At 47.4% G+C, this 25,888-nt stretch overlaps 3 protein-coding genes across 3 annotated transcripts in view; 1 reads left to right on the forward strand and 2 right to left on the reverse strand.

The window, feature by feature from the left end:
- LOC119357593 (tyrosine--tRNA ligase 2, cytoplasmic-like) overlaps window positions 1-14,239 on the forward strand; it is a 30,528-nt gene extending 16,289 nt beyond the window's left edge. The window contains exon 2 of the mRNA XM_037624491.1: window positions 13,607-14,239. Coding sequence (XP_037480388.1) covers window positions 13,607-14,239 — 633 coding nt within the window. The remainder of the gene's footprint in view (window positions 1-13,606) is intronic.
- A 5,416-nt stretch (window positions 14,240-19,655) lies between these two features.
- LOC119353240 (ricin B-like lectin R40G3) lies at window positions 19,656-20,668 on the reverse strand. The gene is made up of 2 exons (XM_037619835.1): window positions 20,210-20,668; window positions 19,656-20,133 (listed from the first exon to the last, which is right to left on the reverse strand). The coding sequence occupies exons 1-2, from the start codon at window positions 20,651-20,653 to the stop codon at window positions 19,900-19,902; spliced, it is 678 nt and encodes a 225-aa protein (XP_037475732.1). The 5' UTR covers window positions 20,654-20,668; the 3' UTR covers window positions 19,656-19,899.
- Window positions 20,669-22,709: 2,041 nt separating this feature from the next.
- On the reverse strand, window positions 22,710-24,641 carry LOC119353239 (ricin B-like lectin R40G2). Its single transcript, XM_037619834.1, has 5 exons — window positions 24,267-24,641; window positions 23,768-24,175; window positions 23,535-23,657; window positions 23,204-23,432; window positions 22,710-23,113 (listed from the first exon to the last, which is right to left on the reverse strand). Coding segments are annotated over exons 1-5 (1,122 nt in total). The 5' UTR covers window positions 24,627-24,641; the 3' UTR covers window positions 22,710-23,111.
- Between the last annotated feature and the right edge of the window lie 1,247 nt (window positions 24,642-25,888).

Raw genomic sequence — 25,888 nt, forward strand, 5'->3', positions numbered from 1 at the left:
ATTGGAATAGAGGAGAGGAAGGGAAAAGGTGGAAGGCGCGCCCCCTAGCCCAATCCGAATTGGGTGCCCCCCTTTCCTTCCCTCTCTCCCTCCCTTCCTTCTCTCCTACTCCTACTACTTGGAAGGGGGGAATCCTACTCCCAGTGGGAGTAGGACTCCCCTAGGGCGCGCCATAGAGGGACGGCCCTCCCCCCTCCTCCACTCCTTTATATACGGTGAGGGGGCATCCAATAGACACACACGTTGATCATGGTCTTAACCGTGTGTGGTGCCCCCCTCCACCATAATCCACCTCAGTCATATCGTAGCGGTGCTTAGGCGAAGCCCTGTTCCGATAGCTTCATCATCACCGTCATCACGCCGTCGTGCTCACGAAACTCTCCCTCGGCACTCAGCTGGATCTAGAGTTCATGGGACGTCACCGAGCTGAACGTGTGCAGATCGCGGAGGTGCCGTACTTTCGGTACTAGGATCGATCGGATCATGAAGACGTTCGACTACATCAACTGCGTTATCATAATGCTTCCGCTTAAGGTCTACGAGGGTACGTGGACAACACTATTTCCCTCTCGTTGCTATGCATCACCTAGATAGATCTTGCATGTGCGTAGGAAATTTTTTGAAATTACTGCGTTCCCCCAACAGATGCAGTATAGTACAGATAAGTATTTCTCTCAGTTAAGAACCAAGGTTATCAATCCAGTAGGAGAACCACACAACACCTCGTTAACAGCACCTGCAGACAAAATAACAAATACTTCCACCTAACACAAACAAAGGGTTGTCAATCCCCTGGCGGTTAATTGCAAGGATCAAATCTTATATAGGTAGATGGATAAATGAAACACAAAATAAAATAAAGCAAAGAAAATTGCAGCAAGGTATTTTTGGTTTCTGATATATGATGAAAATAGACCTGGGGGCCATAGTTTTCACTAGAGGCTTCTCTCTTGAAAATACCATATGGGGGGGGGGGTAAACAAAATATTGTTGGGAAATTGATAGAAAAGCGAATAATCATGATGATATCTAAGGCAATGATCATGTATATAGGCATCATGTCTATGACAAGTAGACCGAAATGATTCTGCATCTACTACTATTACTCCACACATCGACCGCTATCTGGCATGCATCTAGAGTATTAAGTTCATAAAGAACGGAGTAACGCCTAAAGCAAGATGACATGGTGTAGACAAAGTAAACTCACGCACGAATAAACCCCATCCTTTTATCCTTAATAGCAATGATACAATACGTGTCATGTCCCTTTCTATCATTGGGACTGATCACTGCAAGATCGAACCCATTACAAAGCACCTCTCCCATTGCAAGAAAAATCAATCTAGTTTGCCAAACCAAATCAATAGATCAGAGAGAAATATGAAGCTATAATAATCATGCATAAAAGAGTTCAGAGAAGACTCAAATAATATTCATAGATAATCTGATCATAAACTCATAATTCATCAGATTTCAACAAACACACCGCAAAAAGTGATTACATCAAATAGAACTCCAAGAACATCGAGGGGAACATTGTATTGAAGATCAAAGAGAGAGAAGAAGCCGTCTAGCTACTAGCTATAGACCCGTAGGTCTGTGGTAAACTACTCACACATCATCGAAAGGGCAGCATGGTTGATGTAGAGCCCCTCCATGGTTGAATCCCCCTCCGGCGTAGTGACAGAAAAGGCCCCAGATGGGATCTCTTGAGAACGGAAACTTGCGGCAGCAGAAATAGGGTTTTGGCTGGCTCTGTGTTGGTTTCTCGATTTTAGAGAATTCATAGAGACGGAATTAGGTCAAACGGAGCAAACGTGGGCCCACGAGGCACCAGGGCGCGCCCTGGTGGCTCATGGCTACCAACTTCGCCTTCTGACTTCCTCCCGAATCTTCTAGTGTCTCTCTATCTAGAAAAATCTCCAAAAAGTTGTTGGGAAACGCAGTATTTAAAAAAATTCCTATGATCACGCAAGATCTATCTAGGAGATGCATAGTAACGAGAGGGGAGAGTGTGTCTACATACCCTCATAGACCGAAAGCGGAAGCGTTTAGTAACGCGGTTGATGTAGTTGAACGTCTTCGCGATCCAACCGATCAAGTACTGAACGCATGACACCTTCGCGATCTGCACACGTTCATCTCGGTGACGTCCCTCGTACTCTTGATCCAGCTGAGGTCGAGGGTGAGCTTCGTCAGCACGATGGCGTGTTGACAGTGATGATGAAGTTACCGATGCAGAGCTTCACCTAAGCACTATGACAATATGACCGAGGTGTAAAACTGTGGAGGGGGGCACCGCACACGGCTAAAGGTCAACTAGTGTGTCTATGGGGTGCCCCCCTCCCCGTATTTAAAGGAGGGGAGGAGGAGGAGGGCCGGCCACGAGGGGCACGCCCAAGGGGGGGAATCCTACACCTAGTAGGAGTAGGTTTCCCCCTATCCTAGTCCTAGTAGGAGAAGAAGGAAGGAGAGGAAGAAGAGAAGGAAAGGGGGCGGCTCTCCTAGCCCTAGTCCAATTCGGTTTGGGCTAGGGGGCGCGTGCCACACCTTGGCATGCCTCCTTTCTTCCACCATTAGGCCCATGAGGCCCAATAACTTCTGGGGGGGGGGGGGTTCCGGTAACCCCCGGTACTCCGAAACTTATCCGAAATGACCCGAACCATTCCGGTCTCCGAATGTAGCCTTCAAATATATGAATCTTTATGTCTCGACCATTTCGAGACTCCTCGTCATGTCCATGATCTCATCCGAGACTCCGAACAACCTTCGGTACATCAAATCACATAACTCATAATACATATCGTCATCGAACGTTAAGCGTGCGGACCCTACGGGTTCGAGAACTATGTAGACATGACTGAGACACATCTTTGGTCAATAAACCAATAGCGGAACCTAGATGCTCACATTGGTTCCTACATATTCTACAAAGATCTTTATCGGTCAAACCGCACAACAACATACGTTGTTCCCTTTGTCATCGTTATGTTACTTGCCCAAGATTCGATCGTCGGTATCATCATACCTAGTTCAATCTCGTCACCGGCAAGTCTATTTACTCGTTCCGTAATGCATCATCCCGCAACTAACTCATTAGTCACATTGCTTACGAGGCTTATAGTGATGTTCATTACCGAGAGGGCCCAGAGATACCTCTTCGGCAATCAGAGTGACAAATCCTAATCTCGATCTATGCCAACTCAACAAACACCATCGGAGACACCTGTAGAGAATCTTTATAATCACCCAGTTACGTTGTGACGTTTGATAGAACACTAAGTGTTCCTCCGGTATTCGGGAGTTGCATAATCTCATAGTCATAGGAACATGTATAAGTCATGAAGAAAGCAATAGCAATAAACTAAACGATCATAGTGCTAAGCTAACGAATGGTTCTAGTCCATCACATCATTCTCTAATGATGTGATCCCGTTCATCAAATGACAACACATGCCCATGGCTAGGAAACTTAACCATCTTTGATTAACGAGCTAGTCAAGTAGAGGCATACTAGGGACACTCTGTTTGTCTATGTATTCACACATGTACTAAGTTTCCATTTAATACAATTCTAGCATGAATAATAAACATTTATCATGATATAAGGAAATATAAATAACAACCTTATTATTGCCTCTAGGGCATATTTCCTTCAAAAGTTTCATTGTATTTGGACTTTGTTTGCTACTGATATTCTGAAAAAGCAAAAACAGGCAAAAAAACAGCAACTGACACTGGGCACTAGGTTAATAGGTTTGTCCAAAAAATGATATATAATTGCTTGTAAATGAATAAAAAATATCCAAGATTGATATTATAATAGCATGGAACAATCAAAAATTATAGATACGTTGGAGAAATAACAAGCATCCCCAAGCTTAATTGCTACTTGTCCTCGAGTAGGTAAATGATAAAAACAATTTTTTCTATGTGGAATGCTACCTATCATGTTCATCATGTAATCTCTATTTTGTGGCATGAATATTTAAGATCCAAATGATTCAACGCAATAGTCAGTAGTTTGACACAAAAACAATGATAATAAAGCATACAAACAAATAATCATATCTTTCAAAATATCAACGCTAAAGAAAGTTATACCTTCCAAATCATATAGTCGTGTCATGCTCCATCTTCTTAACACAAAGTATTTATCATGCACAACTCCGATGACAAGCCAAGCAATTGGTTAATACTTTTGAATGCGCTTCAGCATTTTCAACTCTTACGCAATACATGAGCGCAAACCAGGGATATCTCACTATGGGTGGAATAGAGTATGGTGATAGAGATAATACGGAGGAGACAAAAAGGAGTAGGTCTCACATTGACGAGGCTAATCAATGGGCTATGGAGATGCCCACCAATTGATGTCGATGCAAGGAGTAGGAATTGCCATGCAACAGAGACACTACAAGCTATAAGTATATGAAAGCTCAAAAATAAAACTAAGTGGGTGTGCATCCAACTTGCTTGCTCATGAAGACCTAGGGCATTTGAGGAAACCCATTGTTGGAATATACAAGCCAAGTTCTATAATGAAAAATATTCCCACTAGTTATATGAAAAATGAAAGCATAGGAGACTCTCTATATGAAAAACATGGTGCTACTTTGAAGCACAAGTGTGGAAAGGATAGTAACATTGCCCCTTCTCTCTTTTTTCTCATTTTTGGGCTCTTTTTTGCCTCTTTTTATGGGCTCTTTTTGGCCTCTTTATTTTTTATTTCCTCACTTGGGAAAATGCTCTAATAATGAATATGATCATCATCACACTTCTATTTACATACAACTCAAAAGAAATTACAACTCGATACAAAAACAAAATATGACTCTATGTGAATGCCTCTGGTGGTGTACTGGGATGTGCAATGATCTAGCGTAACATGTATAAAAAATGATGAACGATGGGTGAGCCACAAATACTATGTTAGCTATATGATCATGCAAAACAATATGACAATGATGATGTGTGTCATAATGAAATGGAATGATGGAAGTTGCATGACAATATATCTCAGAAAGGCTATGAAAATGTCATAATAGGTAGCTAGGTATGGTGGCTATTCTGAGAAAGATATAAGGAGGCTTATGTGTGATAGAGGGTATCATATCACGGGGTTTGGATACACTAGCGAAGTTTGCACCACATCTCAAGGTGAGAAAGGGCAATGCACGGTACCGAAGAGGCTAGCAAATTGTGAAAAGGTGAGAGTGCGTATAATTTATGGACTCATATTAGTCATAAAGAACTCACATACTTATTGCAAAAATTTATTAGCCCTCAAAGCAAAGTAATACTACGCATGCTCCTAGGGGATAGATTGGTAGGAAAAGACCATCGCTCGTCCCCGACCGCCACACATAAGGAAGACAATCAATAATAAATCATGCTCCAACTTTTTAACATACGAGAGACCATATGTGCATGCTTCGGGAATCACAAACCTTAACATCAATATTCTTACTAAACCATAATTACTCACTAGCACATCTCACATATTACCACATTTATATCGCAAAACTATTGCAAGGAATCAAATCTATCATATTCAGTGATCTACATGAAAGTTTTTATATATCCCTCTTCAATACCTATCATATTAGGACCAAAATCACAACTCGTACTAATTGCCATTAGTATTATCAACTCTCAAAAAGATATAAATGAAGCGTGAGAGTGCAACTATTTCTTCAAAATAAAACCACCACCGTGCTCTAAGAAATATAAGTGAAGCACTAGAGCAACTACTTAGCTCAAAAGATATAAATCAAGAACATAGAATATTCTAACAAATCATGATAAAATATGTGTCCCTCTCAAATAGGTGTGTCCAACAAAGATGCTTGTGGCCAACTACAAAGCAAACAAAGCAAAACTCATATAATACATGAGCTCCAAACAAAACTCATATCATGTCATGAATAAAAATATAGCTTCAAGTAAAAGTATCGATGATTGGTAGAAGAAAGAGGGGATGCCTTCCGAGGCATCCCAAGCTTAGTTGCTAGGTAGTCCTTGAATATTACCGTGGGGTGCCTCGGACATCCCAAACATAGGCTCTTGCTACTCCTTATTCCTTCATCCATCATGATCTCACCCAAAACTTGAAAACTTCAGCATACAAAACTCAACAAAATCTTCGTGAGATCCGTTAGTATAACAAAGCAAATTTCCACTTTAGGTATTGTTGTATACCCATTCATATTTTATTATTTCATTATACCTATTGTATTCTAACTTCACCATGGCTTATACCCCCCCCCCCCTCCATACAATCCATAGATTATTAAAAACACGCAAACAACGCAACGAACATAACAGTATGTAAAAACCCGAATTATACTCATACTTCTGGAACTCTAAAAATTCTGAAAAATTAGGACAGCGTGGGCAATTTTTATATCATTCAAGTGTAAAACAATTCAGATCAGAAACAAGTTCCAGTGAATTTAAACAATTCTGCTACTGGGCGCAAAAGGTTTTCTTTTTTTCACAGAATCAAATCAATTATTATTCAAATCATCCCAAAGGATTTACTTGGCACAAACACTAATTAAAACACAAAAGCGCAACCATAACAATAGCATAATTGTGTGCGCACTCAAAAACAGGGAAAAAGCTAACTATTGGGTTGTCTTATAACAAGCTCTTTCTTTATAGTCATTAAGATATATGCTTGAGATTTCAATGATACTCACATGAAAGATAGTAATTGAAACACGAAGAGAGTATCATGAAGCATATGACAAACATATTTAAGTCTATCGTTGACCATGGTGGTAGCCCGTTATATCTTACCACCAACGTCTACAGTGGTAAAAAAGGGTCAGATCCGAACTTTTTTGTAAACGGGTCAAATCGTGCTAAACTTTCGCACAAGGGACAGAACGGTGAATTTGGCTGCGAGATGCTGCAGAGACTTTGGCAGACTAATAGTTTGATCTGGCTTCAGAATTTGGTCATTCTCAGCACCCTATGTTAATTCAATGTGCCCTCTTCTCTATGTCGAATTCAGTCATTTTGTAGATTTTGGCTCTCTCTGTTTGGCTGTTTCCTCTCCCATTTCAATTTGTCAAAGTGGCGACTTGGGAGTAAGATAAAGCAGCCAGCATTATCCTGACTTTGCTGATTCCTGATGTGAGATCGAGTGCGTTGGAGTCAAAGGTTAGGTGACCTAAGTACTTACGTACGTGCACAGCGAGCGGGAACAAGTATGTAATCTCCTCTGAATCTTGCGGCCTATGACGGACTTTTTCCGACAGGTAACGAAAGGAGACCACGAAAGAAGCACTCTACTCACTCCATATTCTATCTCATCTCTTGGCCTAATCGCCTCAAGACAGAGCCCAGTAACAGCGACGTTAATCATCTCGTTAATACATACATAGATCAAGTAACGAGGATCGAGGAAGAGCCTGCCGAATTGCTCAACTGCACGCGGGCGCACCAATTATATATGCCCGCTTAATCATTCAGAGTTTCAGTTGTTTACTATTCAACCGTCCTTGTTAGGAGGTGAAAGCGAGTAGAAATTCAACGCGCGCGTGCGGCGGTAATTTCCGGGCACCATCCATGCCGCCGAAAGCGATCCGCGATGTCCGGCGCGGCGCCGCTGTACGGAGAGCCCGGCCGGCCGCCACATGCCATGACCTGACGACCTGAGCTATTCTAAAAATGCCATGACCTGATGACCCAGAACGATCGAGGGATAAATTAGCTCGGAAAAGGACGCACGGGTAGGCAGAACAAGGCATCAACCTCGGGATCGGTCGTGCGGGCCTAATTAATTTGGGTAATAGCAAACGGCGTTTAGTCGACGACGGTCAGGTCAATGATTCGCTTGGAGCCGGTAGGTGTGTGCTGATGTTATCGCTGATGGAATCAAGGAGGCAGAAATGGATCGAAAACGGCTAGTGGCAGCATGTGTTTAACGCAGTGTTCAGGTCGGTGGGGACACTTTGGTAGCAGCTAAGCAGGACGTGATTAGACGCGTGATAGTGGTAGGGACTAATTTTACCTACTTGCTTGAGGTTTTCTTCCTGGTCTGATCTTGTTCGTCTGTCAAGAGGAAGGGGGACATTTATCTGTTCATTCTTTAGTTGCAGGTTTGATTGATCGACGCACGGTGAGCCGCGCGATGTGTACGTATGTCGGGCTCGCCAGCAACTTCTCCCTCTCTTTTTCCTCTCCGAGCAACTCAACACGTGGCAAGCCCCAATAATCAATCTGCACTTTTCTCTTTCTACAGTACTCTGAGCTAGCTGGTAGTAGATGCATGTACACGGCAACACTGTCGTCCACATCCACATGACCACATGGCACGCCCGTCACGTTTCACGGCAAAGGCACGACAGTATGGACCTACTACGTGCATACGTGCTTCTCCAATGATTGATCGCATATACTCCAAGGCTTCAAGACTACTGTAGCGGCATGTCGGCAGCAGAGAATATGACGTTCGGGTCGACCCTGGGCCATGACACGCACGCATGTACAGTATCATGCATGCATGCTTGAAGCAATAAGGATCGATTTTGGAGGCTAGCGCGTGGGATTTATGGAGAAGAGATCGACGGCAATGAATGCAATCATCCCAGATCGATCTCTGTCCAGACGTCCTTCGGTACACATTTTGATTGATTGTCCTTGTGTCGTGTGCGCATCAGCGCGTGGTCGAGGGATCGTCCACGAAGATTGCAATTGCAACTGTAGCTAGAGGTCATCGTTTTCGCCTGTTCATTATTTGGACTTGGACAGGGTTGGTTTCTCTCTCTCGGCTCGCATGATTCATGCAAGATGCAGCTCAGCATTTGAGAGGAATGGATTTAGATGCAGAGTTGCGTGGGAATAATGCAACGTTGGCCTACGTACGTGCCGAGCCTCCGTCGCACAGATTTTGTCGCCGATCCCTCGCGCTCGCATGCAGAGCTGCAACCTACTCTTTTCGTTTCTAAATATAAGTCTTTATAGAGATTTTTATAAACTACTTACGAAGAAAAACGGAGGGAGTAGCTAGCATCTTGCACGCCATGACACCAACATCATGAGACGTTGCAGCACGCACAAGCCTCACCTCCCTGGCCACATGCCCGTGCCACGCGGCGTGGTGGCCGTGCCTTAGGCTGATTAATTAAACCACTAATTAACCAACCATGTCACCGTCATGGGCACCATATATTTGTAAATAAATTTTATGGATCCAAAATGTTGGTGCTTCACCAACACACTGAAGCAACAGCAGCCCCATCGATCGTTGCCAACACGAGAAGCCAACCGCGCGCATGGAAATGACGCGTGCATGCACTGTGTCATCTATATCTAGCGCTACAAATAGATACCAGTCTTTAATAGACATTTTTTCTTTCTTTTCTGAACCAGATAGTCTAATGGACAATTGGCCATAGCGATGGCACCGCTGCTTGGCGCCGAGCTGTACCAGATCGACTTGTATTCACATTTTGTGTGGAACTTCAGAGCCACGTATAGTAGAGACTCCCTCCTTCAGGTTTATTAGACCTAAAGACAACTTCTCTTGAACCAAGATACATATGGGGTATTTGGTTCAGAGACTTTTTAGTCCCAGAGACTAGAAAAAGTCCCTAGAAACCAAACGGGAGGGACTTTTTCTACAGGGACTAGAAAAAGACTCTAGAGAGTCTTTTTTGATTAGTCCCTGGGAGTAGAAAAAGTCCTAGGACTTCTAAACCAAACACCCCCATAGTAATTTGCTCACATTAATTCTTTCATTCCACTCTTAATGCACTCTCTCACATGCATGCAGCCAATGAAAAAGCACGCATCAAGTGTATTAATTTTTCAGCCATGGCACTAACAACAATGTCTTTCAATGCAACCAATGAAATGGTTGCATGCATGCACCTTTCCAAAATGGGGCCTTATAAAAATGGGCATGCTTGTGATGCTGAGAGGCCTAATAAATCCGAACGGAGGGAGTACTTGCATAGCTTCAACGATAAGATGAGTCGACGACAGAGACAGATATACACGTACGCTTGCTAGCTGCTTACTGGAACATACGTGTACATACATATATCCGGAGAAAATGTCGTCCGGCCTGGCCTTCAATTTCATAATCGAGAGACCTTCGAGATGACGCGGGCAGAGCCATGGGAGATGAACAGTGAGTCTACGAGGATGTCCATATCAGCGCATTATTGCGCAGCGATACTCAAAGCGCGACGACGAGGACGACTCCGGCCAGGAAATTTAATAGGATACAGACAACAGAGTATCATGCAATTGCAAATGCACAGGAACATGTGTGCAAGCTCTCAACCACAATCTGCTCATGAGAGTATGATATATAGGGCCGGTTCTTTCCACCCGATTATTCAAACAACTATGCGTTTAATTTGCAGCGTATATTCCAGAGTATTATAATACAGTACATATTTTTCCATGGGTTCTTCTGTGTTCATGTGGCAAGAATCTAGTGGTGCATCTTTTCTTTTGCATTCTTCTGCATTATATTGCCTTTATCGTCGTCGTCGCTCCTTTTTCCTTTGGCAAAATAGGGTCTAGACTAGATAGATATGCGTTCCGTTAGTAGGTCTACGTATGTGGCATTGACACTAGATCTTGTTCCAAACCAGCGTGTCATTTTCATGATGTACGCTTTGACGCAAGCAGTGGTATAGTTTACTCGAGACACGTACAAATGCCATGTTCGTGCCATCAACTTGCAAATATGCAGCATACTTCCATATTAATCTACGATCTATAGCTACACTAATCTTGAACGAGAGTATGGCATGGGTCATTGATAGAAGTTGTTTACCGTATAGAAACGTCATTCTTCAGAACCACTGCATTTGTTCTTTGTACACGGGGTTTTCTGCTTGACTTTGGTACGTACGTACAGGCTGTGCGTCCTCGTATTTTATACGCAACTTTACCGTCGGTATTCAACATATGGATATGGCCAAGGCTGTTTTTTAAGGCAGGCCTATAATGCCGCTAACCAGATGGCGTCGACAGAATTAGCGAATTGTAAACGCATAGACGATCCGATCTGGGCATATAGCATTTCATGCGAGTGGTGTTTTGACCCCGGGCGTCGGTGAAATTAGAGCATATTCCCGCCCGTGCGCCCTGAAAAGTAGTGAAGCCGCGATATGGACCCGGGGTTCCCGCGTTTGACCGTGCGTGCGTGCGTGCGGTCTGGACGGTTTGGGATCGTGTGTAGCTGACAGATTATTAATCGGTCCATGTCTCCCTTTGCCTCGGGTTCAACGAGCCCAGGTTTTTGGGCTGGATTGCTCTGCCCCCGGCGTGCATGATTCCTGGAACAAGAGGACGATGGAAGACGCACGAAACCAACCCAACTTCTTGTCGTCAAGGCAGCTAAGTGTTTTTTTAAATAAAGGAAGGCAGCCAATACTATAGCTGTAGTATAGATCGCTTCTCCCTCTAATTTTGTCTCTGTTTTTGACCCTGCAGTTCTTTACACTAATTTCAGACCGGCAGTTAGTGGCTTATACTAAACCGGCGAATTCGTTTTTCATTTCTCCTTTTTTTTTTCTCTAGGGGAATGGGCGAAGTCACTCGCTAAGTCGTTACTCTCTTTTTTTTTGGAGAAGACGCAGAGTCGCTACTTTTTTTTCTTCTTCTTTTTTGAGATCCGCATTTTTTTGAGCGAATTTTTTTGCAATCCACTAAGTCGCTACTAGTCCATATGGGTCTGAATGCGAATAGTGGCCCGTGTACATCAACCTTGGCCCATGTAAACGGGGCGAAGGAAGGGTATGTATCAAAGATGTTTTGAGTCTAAATAAAAATTATTATTATTTGCAAAAAAACTTGTTCTTCCAGGGACAAAATCTCAGATTTGCAAAATGTTCTCAAGTTTTCAAAAAATTGTACGTCATTTTTCAAAAGTTCATGTTTTTTTCAAAAATGGTTCCCGAATTAAGTTTATGTTCTCAAAAAACGTTCTCACATTCTTTTTGAAAAATATTCACTTAATAAACTTGACCTTTTTAATAATCAAAACATTTTATAAAAAATAATATTTTTAGATAAATGAATATTTGTTATTTACGATCATTTTTTAAAAGTCTGAAACATTTTCAAATTTTATGAACATTAAAAAACCAAAAATAAATCATTAAAGAGAAAATAGAAAATAGAAAATACTAGATGCAAATTGCTAAAGGCTAGGTAGGAGTAATGGATGAATGAATCTATATTTTTTTTGGCTTCTACGTGGGTTGTAGGATAGGGAAAAAACGAATCTAGTAACTCTGTAAGTCTCGCACCGATAAACTCCGATGCTTGATCTCGTATCTGAAAAACATGTTTGTGCGTGTGGAGGAGGACATGGTCACATCAGGCCTCAAGGGCGCCCTCCCAGTCACTGCTATTGGGCCAGCCCAAGTAGTTTCCTGTATGTTCATTCTTTTTAGTACTTCTGTTTTAATTTTTGAAAATATTCCAAATACGTATAATATTTGTCTGAAAATTAAAATTGTTTTACAACCCAATTAAAATTGTCTTTAATAAAACAGTTTTACAACCAAATCGAAATTGTCTTGACTGAACATAAAATGGACAAATACATCTATTGGTTGCCAATGTAATCCCACACGTGCTCAACTAAGTCATTTTGAAGATTCACATGAGTGTGCCAATCACGCATCTCACGGTGGAATTGGGCTTAGAATCCAAGCTTGCCAAGGGCATCCGTCTTGCACTCGAAGTATGGGGCATGAGCAACCACTCCCTCTCGAATACGATTGAACACATGCCTTGCCATACGAAAACGGCGACGAAATTTATCCGGCTTGAAGAGCGGGGTGTTGGCAAAGTAATCGGCATAGAGCAGGGCGTGGCCTCTCTCCCTGTTGCGGTTCAGGTTGGGAGCACGGCCAGGGACTGACCCCCTGTACCGAGGAAGCTGCCGTTGAATATGGTCGTGAACGAGATCGTCATCATCCGACGACGAATCGTCCGATGAACAAAGGAAGTGATGAAAGAAAAACTCGTCTCCACTGTCTATACCTTTGTTGGCAAAAGGTCGAACACCTTTGCGGTCGTGGTGGCGAAGAGGCCGCGATGATCACCTCGACGCAGCAGGGGTGGTTGCCGGCGGCTACTGGCCGCTCTGGAGCTCTCGTCGGAATCTGCCTCGGCCGCTGTGGTACGTCGCCGGCAGTCGTGTCCCCTCTGCCACCGGCAAGGACGACGACGCCCAAACCTCCTCCGATCGACGACCAAAACTACGGCGGAAGCGCGGGCGTGATGGCGGCCATGTCGAGACGTGGTTTGGTATGGACGGCGGGGGGCTGCGCGGTGAGGAGGCGGCCGGAGAATAGCGGCGGCGCCGGCAGCGGGGCGGGGCGGGGAGAGAGGGTGAAGCGTTGGGAGCGGAGGGACTGCTAGTGTCCCCGACAGGCGGGCCACGGAGGGGACAAGGGCGTGCGTCGAGGCCGTCCGCGCGCGTCCGTTTCACCCCAAACCGAGTGCAAGTTTGGGCCGGGGATGGGTCGAAAGCGGACGGAATCCGGACATTTGTCCGTTTGAGGCCGTGCGCTGGGCCGTCCCTTTTACTCCAAACGGATGGGGGCGGACAGGATAGGGTCGCGCGGTGGAGTTGGCCTTAGATCCCTACTTGTTTAGGGATTTCACTCCTGCCGAGATATTCCATCCTTGCTTACAGTGTGCCGGCATAGTGTTGTTTCACCATCAGGCGGACATATGGCTGCTCGACGCGGATCAGCGTGTTGCCCACATGTTAGCCAGACGATACTGCAACCGCCTGCAGATGAAAGATGGACCGGTTGCCCTATTCCACAACGTGCCACCAAATTTGCTCGAGTACCCGGAACATGAGGCGTGGAATGATCCCAGATGGGCCATCTTCATGGAAGACGACGAGGAAAACGTCGGCTGCAAAATAGAGAAAGCCTTCTGCCCTCCAAAGGTCGCAAAAGGCAACCCTTGCTTCGAGTACATAAGATGTATAATCTTCCCTTGGTTTGGAAAATTCGAGGTGGTTCGAAAGGAAGAGAATTGTGGTGCGACGTTCTTTAGCATGGAGGAGCTTACTGTTGCCTATGAAAGTGGCATTCTGCATCCCGCCGACGTGAAAGATGCGCTTGAGAAGGCAATAAACATGATGTTGCGGCACATCAATGATCGCCTCAGAAGCAACACCGGAGGCAAAGAACTAGTGGAAGCAATGGAGCAGCGATTCAGCATACCGTGGTGACACTACGTTCTTTAGCATGTTTTTTTATTTTATTTTTTGCTTGCACAAACAATTAATCAGGGCACCCACCCAGTGGAAAACAAAGTCGAAAAAATGAATAAGAAGTTGGTTAAAGATAAGGGAGGCGGCAAGCAGGCTAAGCGTCTAAAGTCTTAAGTCGCAGATATTCATGTGAGAGCATGCGACATGTATAGCACAAGGCTGCAAACCGAAGAGGAAACACTACAGCAATTCTGATTGATGAAATGACAAACTGAAGAGGAAAAACATTGGTGGACATATGCATTAAACTGTTGGTGACAAAATGCATGTTTTCTGCTATGTTGTTTTGCACAATAAACTTGCAGCAAAGATTTCAAAAATGAACATCATGGTGTAAGAATTTATTAGGCAAGACTAAAAGAGACAATAAAAACAAGTCTTGAATGAAAAAAGAGACAAGACTAAAGCGGAAAAAAAAGACTTCATTTCATGGTTCTGCATGAACTGACTGCTCACTGAAAACTCTGAATCTCAAACATGTTAAAACCGATTTCGCTCATAAAGAGAAAGGGCTGTGAGATCGACTAAAACAATGGACGGAACTAACAAACTGCATAAATTGAACATTTCCGTTTTCTTGAACCTATACAAATACTAAGAGTGGGATTTAGTGTGCTGGAGTGTAGCCACTACTTTTGCGTCAAAGATTAAGACGATAGTAGTGCCTGTTCCAAACCCCCGGGAAAACCACTACCAGTGTAATATATCCAGAAAAGGGGTAAAATGCAGCAATAAAACTAAAGAGTTCAGATCAAAAGGTGCGGACCATGCTACCTAGTTTGTTTTGAATCAACAGACATACCATTCGCTAGGTGGTCAACTGCATGGTAAAACTTTACCCCTTCGCTCAGTAAGCCCTTTTTTTCGTCAATTGCGTGGTATGTCTGTTTAGACTAAAGACAAAGAAATCATTATGAGACAAAGTTCTTTGTCTTCAGTCTTTGTATACCATGCAATTGAACCACCATGCTTAGACTAAAGACAAAGAAAGAAACTAAAGAAAAAGACTGATAAAAGGAAAAATGATGAGAAAGTAGTAAAATGAAGAATGAGGAATGATAAAACTTAAGAAGCCTACTGACTGACAACAAAAAAACTGAAGAATGACTCGATACACACCGTACTGAACTGAACACTCAACAAATAATAAAATGATAAACAATATGTTCTAAAGATTGATGAAATATACACCGTGAGACTAGAGATAATACTGAATTAAATATAATACTGAATTCTGCCAGTGTCAAGTTCAGTAAACACCACAGCGTTCCATCAGTCGCTCCGCCTGAAGGCTTGGCGACCTGAAACCAATGCACTCACGGTCACAAGTTGACTGCGTTGTTCTACCTTCTACGCCGAGAGACCTTCTGCTGTGTGTAAATTCATTACTGTGGTGACTAGCTGACTGCTGCTTTTACAGGAAAGCATCAGCCTCAGATGATGAAGCTCTATTGTATGAGATTATTTGGACGACAAGGAATGATTTCATTTTCAATGGCATACGCCCCAACCCCAGTGTATACAATTGCAGAAGAAAATTCAAGGAGCCTGGATGGCTTGTTTCATAGAGCTACAGAAAGAAGCCTGGATGGCTTGTTTCATGGCTTGCGTCAAGGCCTTTCATTAGATCATTGGAAGTCACTACCCCACTTCCTTGAGCCTCTTCGTTTCAATTTGCATAGGCAGCTTTATCTTCTTGTAATTCATAAGCAAAAAAGTTATATAAATACACGCAGTACGAATTATCCTACTGTTTTCCGTAAGAAAAAGGAGAGATGGCTGCAAAAAACAGCGGGCGGCAGCGCTAGAGCGAACAAACGAAGAGGACAAAGGGGCTGAGCGCAGAGGAGGGGTAAACAGAGGGAGAAGCTCGACGAACCTGTCTCGCGGCCGGCGACGGGCGACGACCGGTGGTTCCGCCCCCGCGGACCACCACTCGCTCATGGCGCGCCTGATGGGAGAGCCCCGCTGGCCCCCTCTCCATCTCCTTCCTCCCGCTGCTTGCCTCCCCCTTCCCCCTGCTGCTCGTCGGCAACTCCCCTTCCCCCACCGCCTCCCCCTCTCCTCCCGCTGCGCTGGCTCACCGACGAACTGACATGACATGGGCCTCATGTAAAACCGGATCGGGCTCGAAACAACGACCCGAAAAGCCCACCTATGCAAACGTGCGAACCAGAGACAGACAAACCACGCGCCGGAGCACTGAGATCCGTGAGAGAGATTGAACGGGTCAGAATTTGACTTACAGCGAAATGAAAACCAGTCGACTAATTTCTTAGTAAAAGTGTTAACTGTCGTTGTTGTACTAAATCAACGACAGTTAATATGATAATATGGATCGGAGGGACTGGTGAATACAGAGACCACGTTACCTGAAAAACAAGCTACATCGTTAGACAATGGTTCTCACTTTCAGTTATTTCAGTAGGTGCTGACATATTTCACTTTTGATCAGCATGTTCCAGTATTTTGTAGTACATTCAAATAAATTTCAAAGTTTTGTAAAAAAAAGCTTAAGTTTTGCACCCGCAAAAAAAATGCTTAAGTTCTGGGTTTGATTTCAATGAATTTTAAATGAAATTTTATGTACTTTGACTGAAACGCAATCGAAAATTTCAGAAACGTGTGGCCGAAATATTTCCAAAAACGAAACTGAAACCAATTGCCACATGAGAGTATCCTGTGGAAATCAAGTCGCAATGAAAACTTGATGCAAATAAAGTTATAAAAAGTTCTCCAAACAATATTGTATGCTATAAAAAGGTGGTGTTATATAAGCATGTGAAATTTGAAGTTCATATCATGATATTCATATTCATTGCAAAGGTAATAAAAAAATCATCCATGAATAGCAAAAAAGTTCTCCAAGGCGGTCCGAACATAGAGTGTGGCCAGGCCGGCCCTACCGCAGCGGCCTACACAAACCTGGATAGGGTTTGGAGGAAAGCACGACTCTCAGACCGACGCCACCACAAACAGCGGGAAAGGGGAGCGCAGCGCCGCAAAGGCATGCACCAACACCAACCAGGGCAGCCCCCTGAACTCGCATGCCGTCAGACGCCATCCACCACCACAGACCAGATCCACAACGACCTCCGCCCAACCGACCCGACCACGTCGGGTCACGCCTGCAAGCCGACCCCATGAACCTCATTGACGCCCGAGAGTAGCAGGCCGCCCCACCACTGCCTAGAGGACCTCGAGCAGCGCATCCGCCCTTGCATGAGCACACAAGTCGTCGCCTTTTGCGCGCCACCGCCTGCATCAGACGTGCCCGAGCCTTGCCGGCGAGGAGCCCTGCACCGCTCGCCACCATCGGATATGGGTCGAGCCCAGATCAGGCCATCGCCACGGATGTGAGGCCACATTGTGAAGCCCCCCACCGTCGCCAACCCCCGCCACCGCGCCCCTCGCCGGCGCCACGCCACTGCTCGGCCGCCCGTGTGTGAGGGCATCTCCAGCCGTTGGCCCCCCAGGGGGTGTCTAAAAGCGCCGCCTGGGGTGAGCCGGCGCAAAAAATGGCCCTGGGGCGAGTCGGTCCCCAGCCGTCGGCCCCCAGGGCTGCCCACACGCGCGTATTAAAAAAAGGACTGTTCGGCGAAGTTATGATAAAAACTAGTTAAATTTCGGCCAGACATGGCAAATTTTAGTGAAATTCGCGCATTTTCATTACATTAACCTAATCTAAAAAAGAAAAGGGCTGAAGTCGTCGCCGCCATTGTCGTCGTCGGCCTTCTCCTCCTTGACGCGGGCGCCCCTGCTGGACCCCTGCCCGGCGTCACCATGGCGGACTGGCGGTGGCGCGTCGCCGTCGTCGTCGCTGTTGCATAAGACGACGACCCAGTCTTCAACGCGGCCGTGTCGGCGCTCCTCGAAGCGGCGCAGGGCGGCGCACTGGCGCTCCTTCTCCTTATCCCGGCGCGCCTTCTCCATCGCAATGGAGTCCTGGCGCGCCCATTCCAGGGCCACGTCGTCGTCGTCGAACTCCGCCTCCACCGGCGGCAGCCCCGGCTCCGTCTTCACCGACGCCAGCCCCGGCTCCATCTTCGGCTTGACGAAGCGCGGAGGAGCCGACGGGGAGGGGGCGCGCCGGCTGCCCTCGTTGATGACGATGCCGACGCTGCGAGTGCGCCGACCGATTGGCGTCTCCGCCGCAGGCTCGGCCTTGACGCCGAGAAGCGCCGGAGAACCGGAGGAGTGGGAAGATGAGCGAGAGGAGGAAGACGAGGAGGAGGCGAACCTCCTTGGCGCCCATGCGCGTCGGTGTTGCGACGGGGCGGCCCCCGTCGCAGGATAGGTCAACGGCGGGTTGTTGCCGCCGTCGAGGTGCGTCAGCACGCCCTCCAGCGTGCGGCCCGGGACGCCCCACCACAGGTGGCGCCCCACGCTATTCTTCACGCCGCCGACCACCGGCGCATCGTTGGTGGAGGCCAGGCGCTGCTGCTGGCAGCGCTGGAAGTACGCCTCCCAAGCCGCGTGATTGCCGCCGGCGTACTGGGGGAGGGAGCGCTCGTCGTCGGTCAGGGAGGCGCGCGCGACCTCGACCTCCTCGGCGAAGTAAGTGGGCTTCGCCACGGCGTCGGGTAACGGGGGAACAGGCACTCCCCCGTCGCTGAGCCGCCACCCCGTCGGCCCGGCGCGCATGTCCGGCGGCGCCGGGATGTTCGCCTGGAACAGGAGCCAGGACTCCTGTTCGTGGAGCGAACGCCGACTGAAGCCGTTCGCCGCCGCCTCGTCTCCGGGGAAGCGCTCTGCCATGGCGACGGGCTCGGCGCTGGTAGAGAGGGAGAGAGAGGGGCTGCCGGTGGCGCTCGGGAAAGGAAGACGGAGACGGAGAGAGAGGGGCTGGGCGGTGGCGAGGGGCGAGTCTGGTGTGGGCACCGACGAGTACCGCCGGCTTTTATAGCCGCTCCGCGCCGTGTGTACGCGTGCAAGGGAGGGGAGGCGTCGGTGCGCCGTCCCGAGACGCGCCGCCCGTGAGGAATCAATGGCAAGGCTGACCGGCGGCAGCCTTGCCATTGATTCCCCGCAGGAACCGAGGTAGTTGGGGGGAAGACGAGCCGCCGTGTCCCTGACGTGGCTGGCCCGCGGCTTTTTCGCGTCAAAACAGTTCGCCCCGGCGCCCCCGGGCGCCCCCCAGCGCGCCAGGTTCGGCAATCGGGCTCCTGAAGGCGCGACTGGGCCGCTTTTTCGGCGCCGGCGCAAAAAAAAACGCCTGGGGAGGCCTTCCTAGGGGCGCGGCTGAAGATGCCCTGAGGTTCATGGAGGAGGGGGACATGGAAGAGAGGAGGTGCCAGGTCCGGAGGGGAAAATGTTTGTACAAGTTCCCTTGACACGAATCAAACTACCGAGTTTCGTTGGAAATTTGTATGTGTGAGTATTTCACATGAACTGTGCATGCGTATTTCATTATTGTTACGTAACTTGTCATTACACACACAAGCACAACAGCTCCGTTATTCTGCGGGGTAGGTAGCGAGAGACGCATGCATGTTGTCTATCCGGGACGGTCCACATGACATCGTTTCTTCAGTAGATACGTACGTACGCATGTGTGGATATCTCGATCTCCCCGCGTACGTGCACGAGCCATGCATGGCGCGCGCTGGCTGGCTGGCTCAGTAGTACGGCTGGAGCTTCCAGCGCTGGTTGTCGCCCTCGCACCACTTCCAGAGCACGACCTCGGTGCCGTCGCGCACGCCGCCGTGGTACTTGTCGCCGTTGAGGGCGTCGAAGTTGAGGTAGATGTTGTTCACCATGCGCACGCACCTGAACCCGTTGCCCACGTCCCTGCTCTCCGTCCACAGCACCGACTCGTCCAGGTAGTCTGGGTTGTACGGCACCAGACGCACCTGCATGCACACCAAGATGATTCTAGATTTCAGTTTATGAAAACACAAATGAATGAAGGCAGCAGAGACTACTTACAGGGTGTGACTGGCCGAGGGAGTGCTTGATGGCCTGCCCGGTGGCCTTGTTCACCATGGCGAAGGCGGGGTAGCCCTCCTCGTCCTTGATGCTGGTGCTCCACCTCATGTCCTTGATCCAGTGCTGGTAGTCGTCCTTGGGGTTGGCCGGCGCCAGCACCACCTTGCCGTTGCGCACGGACATGGCGTAGTTGGGGTTGGCGCGGCAGTAGATCTTCACCGTGGGCTGCGGCGGCATCGGCCGCCCGCCGCAGTTGCCGTCGATGTTCACCTGCGACATGCCGTACGGCACCGGCGCCGCGTACCCGGGCGTCGCCATCCCGTACCCGCCGTAGGTCTCGCGGTAGTAGTCCATGGCTATATGCTCGATCTCCTGATCGACCTGCGCAATGCATGGCGACGGGACGGAGGAATTTATAGGGGCGACGGGACGATCATATTCCATTGGTGTGCTCTAATACATGGCGTTGGCCTCACGCTGCCTGTCATGGTGATAAGCGATGTGGATGTGCGGGGTGGTGGTGGGATTCCATGGAGCGATTCCGTGGGATAGACAGATGATGCCATGGGACACTAGCTAGCTAGGTGGGGAGATGTGGGTGTGCCGGACCAAGCTAGAGCCTGAGCTGGCTAGCTTTGCGTGATTCGATTTCTTTCTGGTAGTTTTGGGAAGAAGAATCCCTCTCGTACGTACGTCCTCTATTATTGCTGGGGAGATAGCTAGGGGAAGCCGAATTTTACTATGTGCTGTGCTTTGTCGCCGCACCGATACATTCCCGGTGTGCTCATGATGTGCTCGTTTCAAAAGTGAAGATTTTTCTCCCGAAGAAAACTCTAAAGAAAAGAAAAGGAAATATTCGCGATAGAAATGGTAAGGTAAAGCGTCAAGACGGAACGGCCCATTTCTGGAATCTGGATCAATAATTCAATATACTACCCCCCGCAGCACCAGAGAGAGGCGGGCCGGACTTGATTTCGTTATTATGTAAATTAAACAATTGTACGTGGCCCGGCAAGACATATGGCATTGGATTCGTATAATCATGGCCCGGTCTACCAGCATGGCCCAGCGCAAGACAAGATCTCAAAAAACAAAACTTACCGGGGCATGCGGATTAACTGACCTCCAGCTCGGGTGAACAGTAAAATCCAAAAGAATTTAAAACAAATTAAATAATTCTAAAAAAACTGTGGCAACATTTGACAAATGTTTAAATGCCTGCAAAGTTTCACCATAAAATGAGATTCGTGCAAGTTGTAGCAAAACAAAACCCCAAAATCAATGCTCCAAAAAGTTTTTTTCTAAGTGACTATTTTTTTTGCCACGACTTCATGAAACATTGCAAACATTGAAAATATTTGTCAAAGTTTGTCACACAAAAATTTCAGAATTTTTTGCTTTTGTTTTCATTTTTTTCGGATTTTACTGTTCACCCGAGTTCATATGAGTTCGAGCTGAGAACGGCACTTTCGCTTATGAGGTTGTATAGTTCAATCAATTTTTCAAGACCTTCAAGATTAGTTTAGTTTGAGCTGATATGGTCTTCTGGCAAAGGGCATCTTCAACGCTGAAAGGGCATTTTCAACGCTGACTCCCAAATCGGACATACCAAATTCGTCCGTGGACTGGTGGGTATCATTCCGTGAAAAGTGATGCGGGAGCCAGTCATTCAACCGTGCCCGCATACATCTCAAACCGGATTTCAACAAACCGAAGGAAGTACACGCAAATCAAATGATTTTCATCTAAATCGGAGCACATTCATTACATTTTCGTCATATTTTCATTAAACTAGCATTTACATGTCAATGCCTCTTCTTATTCCCTTTTTTTGGAGTCCTTTTCAACATGTTTTGTGTATTTTATTCTCACGGTGGTAACTGAATTTTGAAGGAAATTTGTAGATTGCTTAAGTGGCAATAGTATGGAAATAAAATCTAGGACTTTTCATGACCAATTGCCCTAGTTCTTTAGAATGGCATCATTTTATTTCTTCGGGAGCTTTCGAATGGTATCATGGTGTAATGTAAAGGCTAGTATCACTACAAGGAGGTTGATATACATGGCATACTCATTGCAAAGAGCACTTTCCCTGCACTTGTTGTTCCTGTGGAAAACTTGTCTTGCAAATCGTTAAGGCCTTGTTTGGTTCCATGATAAATGAGAGGGATTGACATGTATCGGCAGGGATTAAATCCCATCTAGTTCAAATTCCCCCCCAAATCCCCTCCATTCCACTCCAATCCACTTGGGGAGTGGCTTAACCAAGGCCTAAAGGGAAAATTTAACGGACTAGTTCTCACATTTCAACTCCATGTTAGAGGCACAACTTGAGCTTACAGTATGATTTTCAAGTATGGAATTTAGATACAGTATTTCTAAGGAGAGTACACATTTCCCCTCGCAAAATCAAGCCTGTTTGATCTGAGAAATTGGGCATGGCAGAAGCTGATGAACAAGCAAGGCCCCAACGGGTACAACAAACGTAGTACGAGGAGGGTGGAAGATAGGTGAGCCCATTGATTAGATCGCAGAAAAACGGAGACAATGCAGGTCACAGAGTAGCACAGTACAGGGCCCAGTACCAAGAAAACACAGACGAGTTACATCAAAGTTCAGACTTCGGAATCATGGTCCCTCTCCTCACTCTCTCCAACACTCTCTTCTTCCTCGCAGAAACGCCGGCTCAATCATTCAATCACAAGGCGACACACGCACACAGACACCATTGCCACACATCGCACACGGTTTTATTTGGACACAGCAACATTATTCGCTACCAGCGGCAGAGGACTACGACGACGACGGACGGACGGACGGACGGACGGCGACTACGACGACTTGGGGGGCTTGTCCCCGGACTAATCCATGGCGATGTGTCGATGGCAATGCGGCAGCTCATCTCTGCACGAAGCAACAATTCACTGGTCAGAACACAGATGCAAGCAAGATGTATCAGGTTGAACTGCAGAGCAGTACGACTATAGTACTTACACCAGGGGAGGATCTTCCAGCGCTGGTTGTCGCCCTCGCACCACTTCCAGAGCACGATCTCGGTGCCGTCGTGGACGCCGCCGTGGGCCTTGTCGCCGTGGAAGGCGTCGAAGTTGAGGTAGATGTTGTTCACCATGCGCACGCAGCGGAAGCCCTTGCCCACGTCGCGGCTCTCCGTCCACAGCACCGACTCGTCCTGGTACGCCGGGTTGTACGGCACCAGCTTCACCTGCACATGCACGCACCATCAATTACAGATCTTCAGTAAGAACTGCCGCCAGATGCTTCTCTGCTCAAATCATGCACAATCTTTATGTGTGTGGGTGCTTACGGGGTGGCCCTGGCCGATGGAGTGCTTGATGCATTCGCCGGTGACCATGTTCACCAGTGCGAACGCAGGGTACCCTTCCTCGTCCCTGATCTTGTTGCTGTGCCTCATGTCCTTGATCCAGTGCTGCACAAAGATCCGGTAATTTCAGTTTCATTTACAGATCGCCACACGGCACGACAGGTAAAAAGAAAGGACTCTGTTTAATTTGGTCAAGTAGCGGCAGCAGAACTGACCTGGTAGTCGTCCCTGGGGTTGGTGGGGGCGAGGCAGACGGTGCCGTTGCGGGCGGTGAGGCTGTAGTCCTCCCCGGCCTTGCAGAAGACGCGCACGGCGTGCACGGGGGGCCCGCCGCCCATGGCGTGGGCGTTGTTGCCCATGGTGGCGCCGGACTCGACGGCGGCGTGCGCCTCGGCCCAGGGCCAGATCTTCCAGCACTGGTTGTCCCCCTTGCACCACTCCCAGAGCACGACGGTGGTGCCGTCGTGCACGCCGCCGTGGTCCTTGTCGCCGTTGAGGGCGTCGAAGCCGAGGCGGGTGTTGTTGACCATGCGGATGCAGCGGAAGCCCTTGCCCATGTCCTTGCTCTCCGTCCACAGCACCGACGCGTCCTCGTACGCCGGGTTGAACGGCACCAGCTTCACCTGCAACGCCACCGTCCCCCATGGACGCATATGTCAAAGATCAATCCAACCAACCAACCGAACCGAAGGAGGAGATGGACGGACGACTTACGGGGTGGGACTGGCCGATGGAGTGCTTGACGGCGAGGCCGGTGGTCTTGTTGACGAGCGCGAAGGCCGGCATGCCCTCCTCGTCCTTGACGGTGGTGCTGAAGCGCATGTCCTTGAGCCAGTGCTGGGTCTCGTCCTTGGGGTTGACGGGGGCGAGCACCACCTCGCCGTCGCGGACGGCGAGGCAGTAGTCCTCGGAGGCGCGGCAGTAGATCTTGAAGATCTGGTTGGGGCCCGACGCCGGCGGCGCCTGGTCCTTGTGGTGGTGCCCGAACCCGAACATCTCGGCGGCGAGGAGAGCGTGCGTGATCGACTGGAGAACGGTGGGAGCTGTGGGAGTGAGGAGAGAGCGCTGCCCCATGGCCCCGTTATATAGAGCCGGGAGCAGAGCAAACCAGGAGCATATCTCCACTCATCACGCGCTGTAAAATCTTGAAAATCTTTGGAGCATATCTCCAGCGGCCTGGACTAAATGGTAAAAAGTAATTACAGGATACGCTCGCTCGATCGATCGCTGCCAGTGCAGCACTAGCACTAGCCGTTTGGCGTGAATGTACTACCGGAAGATTTTGGTTCGATTAGCAGGATTTTGGCTCGATTCACAGCAGCTGGCAGTGAAAAGTTTTGATCAGCATTGGCTGGACGCATGCAAATGTATGCAATGGCCAAAAATGCCAGCAGCATACAGTATGAGTTGTTGTATTGGTGGAGTACAGTTAGTGTATTTTGTATTTTGCACATCATCCGTTGTCTAATCCTAGCTGCTAGCAGTGTCTTCTTCTGGTGGGAGTATCATCCTTAGAGGCTAAGTATCCTGGTAATTAAAGACTAAATATTTTTCTCTGCTCTTGGATTGTTTTGGTCCTGCAGCAGTACTGGTGTCAGATTTCAGCTGACACTTGGCACTGCCTTGCAACATAGGAGTACTACTACTAGCCGTTTGGTGTGATTGTACTGGAAGGTTCTGGTTCGGTTTACCTACTACTTCAGTGTTTTCCATGGCATTGACTTTGCATTAGCTGTATGCATGCAAACACGCAATGGCCAGCGTATTTTGGATTAGTGGAGTACAGTTAATGTTTTTTGTATTTTGTACTCTATCCATTGTCTTATCTCAGCAGCGTTTTCTTCTAGTATACTCTTTTTTTTAGAAAATCTAGTGTACTCATCCTTAGAGGCTAAGTATCTATGTAATTTGGTCGACTGCAACAGGCCGACGCAAACGGACGCGGATTTGATCCGTTTTGTGTCCATTTGGATCAGACGAGCACACGAAGATGCTCGGTTCTGTTCAATGGGTCATAGGTGCATCCAATGCGGCCAATGCATTTCAAATTTGCGTATTAAAAAATAGTAATCCAAGTAAATCGTTAAAAAAATATAAACTTCATAGCTAAAACGCCAGTCAAAGTCTACTTACATTAACTAAATTTTTAAAAAACAATAAACATAGAAACTTTTATAAAAATGCAGCCGTTGGCCCTAGGTTGCATCCTCGTTCTCCTCGTTGGTCTGATCGATGAACGTTCGTGTCTACACCCACAGGAAGGCCCGCAGTAGGCTACCTGCGCCATGTCTGGCTGGGTAGTCTGCACCTCTTACACCACCTAGGCCGCTAGCTGC

The sequence above is a fragment of the Triticum dicoccoides genome, chromosome 2A (genome assembly GCF_002162155.2).
Source record: "Triticum dicoccoides isolate Atlit2015 ecotype Zavitan chromosome 2A, WEW_v2.0, whole genome shotgun sequence".
NCBI lineage: Eukaryota > Viridiplantae > Streptophyta > Magnoliopsida > Poales > Poaceae > Triticum > Triticum dicoccoides.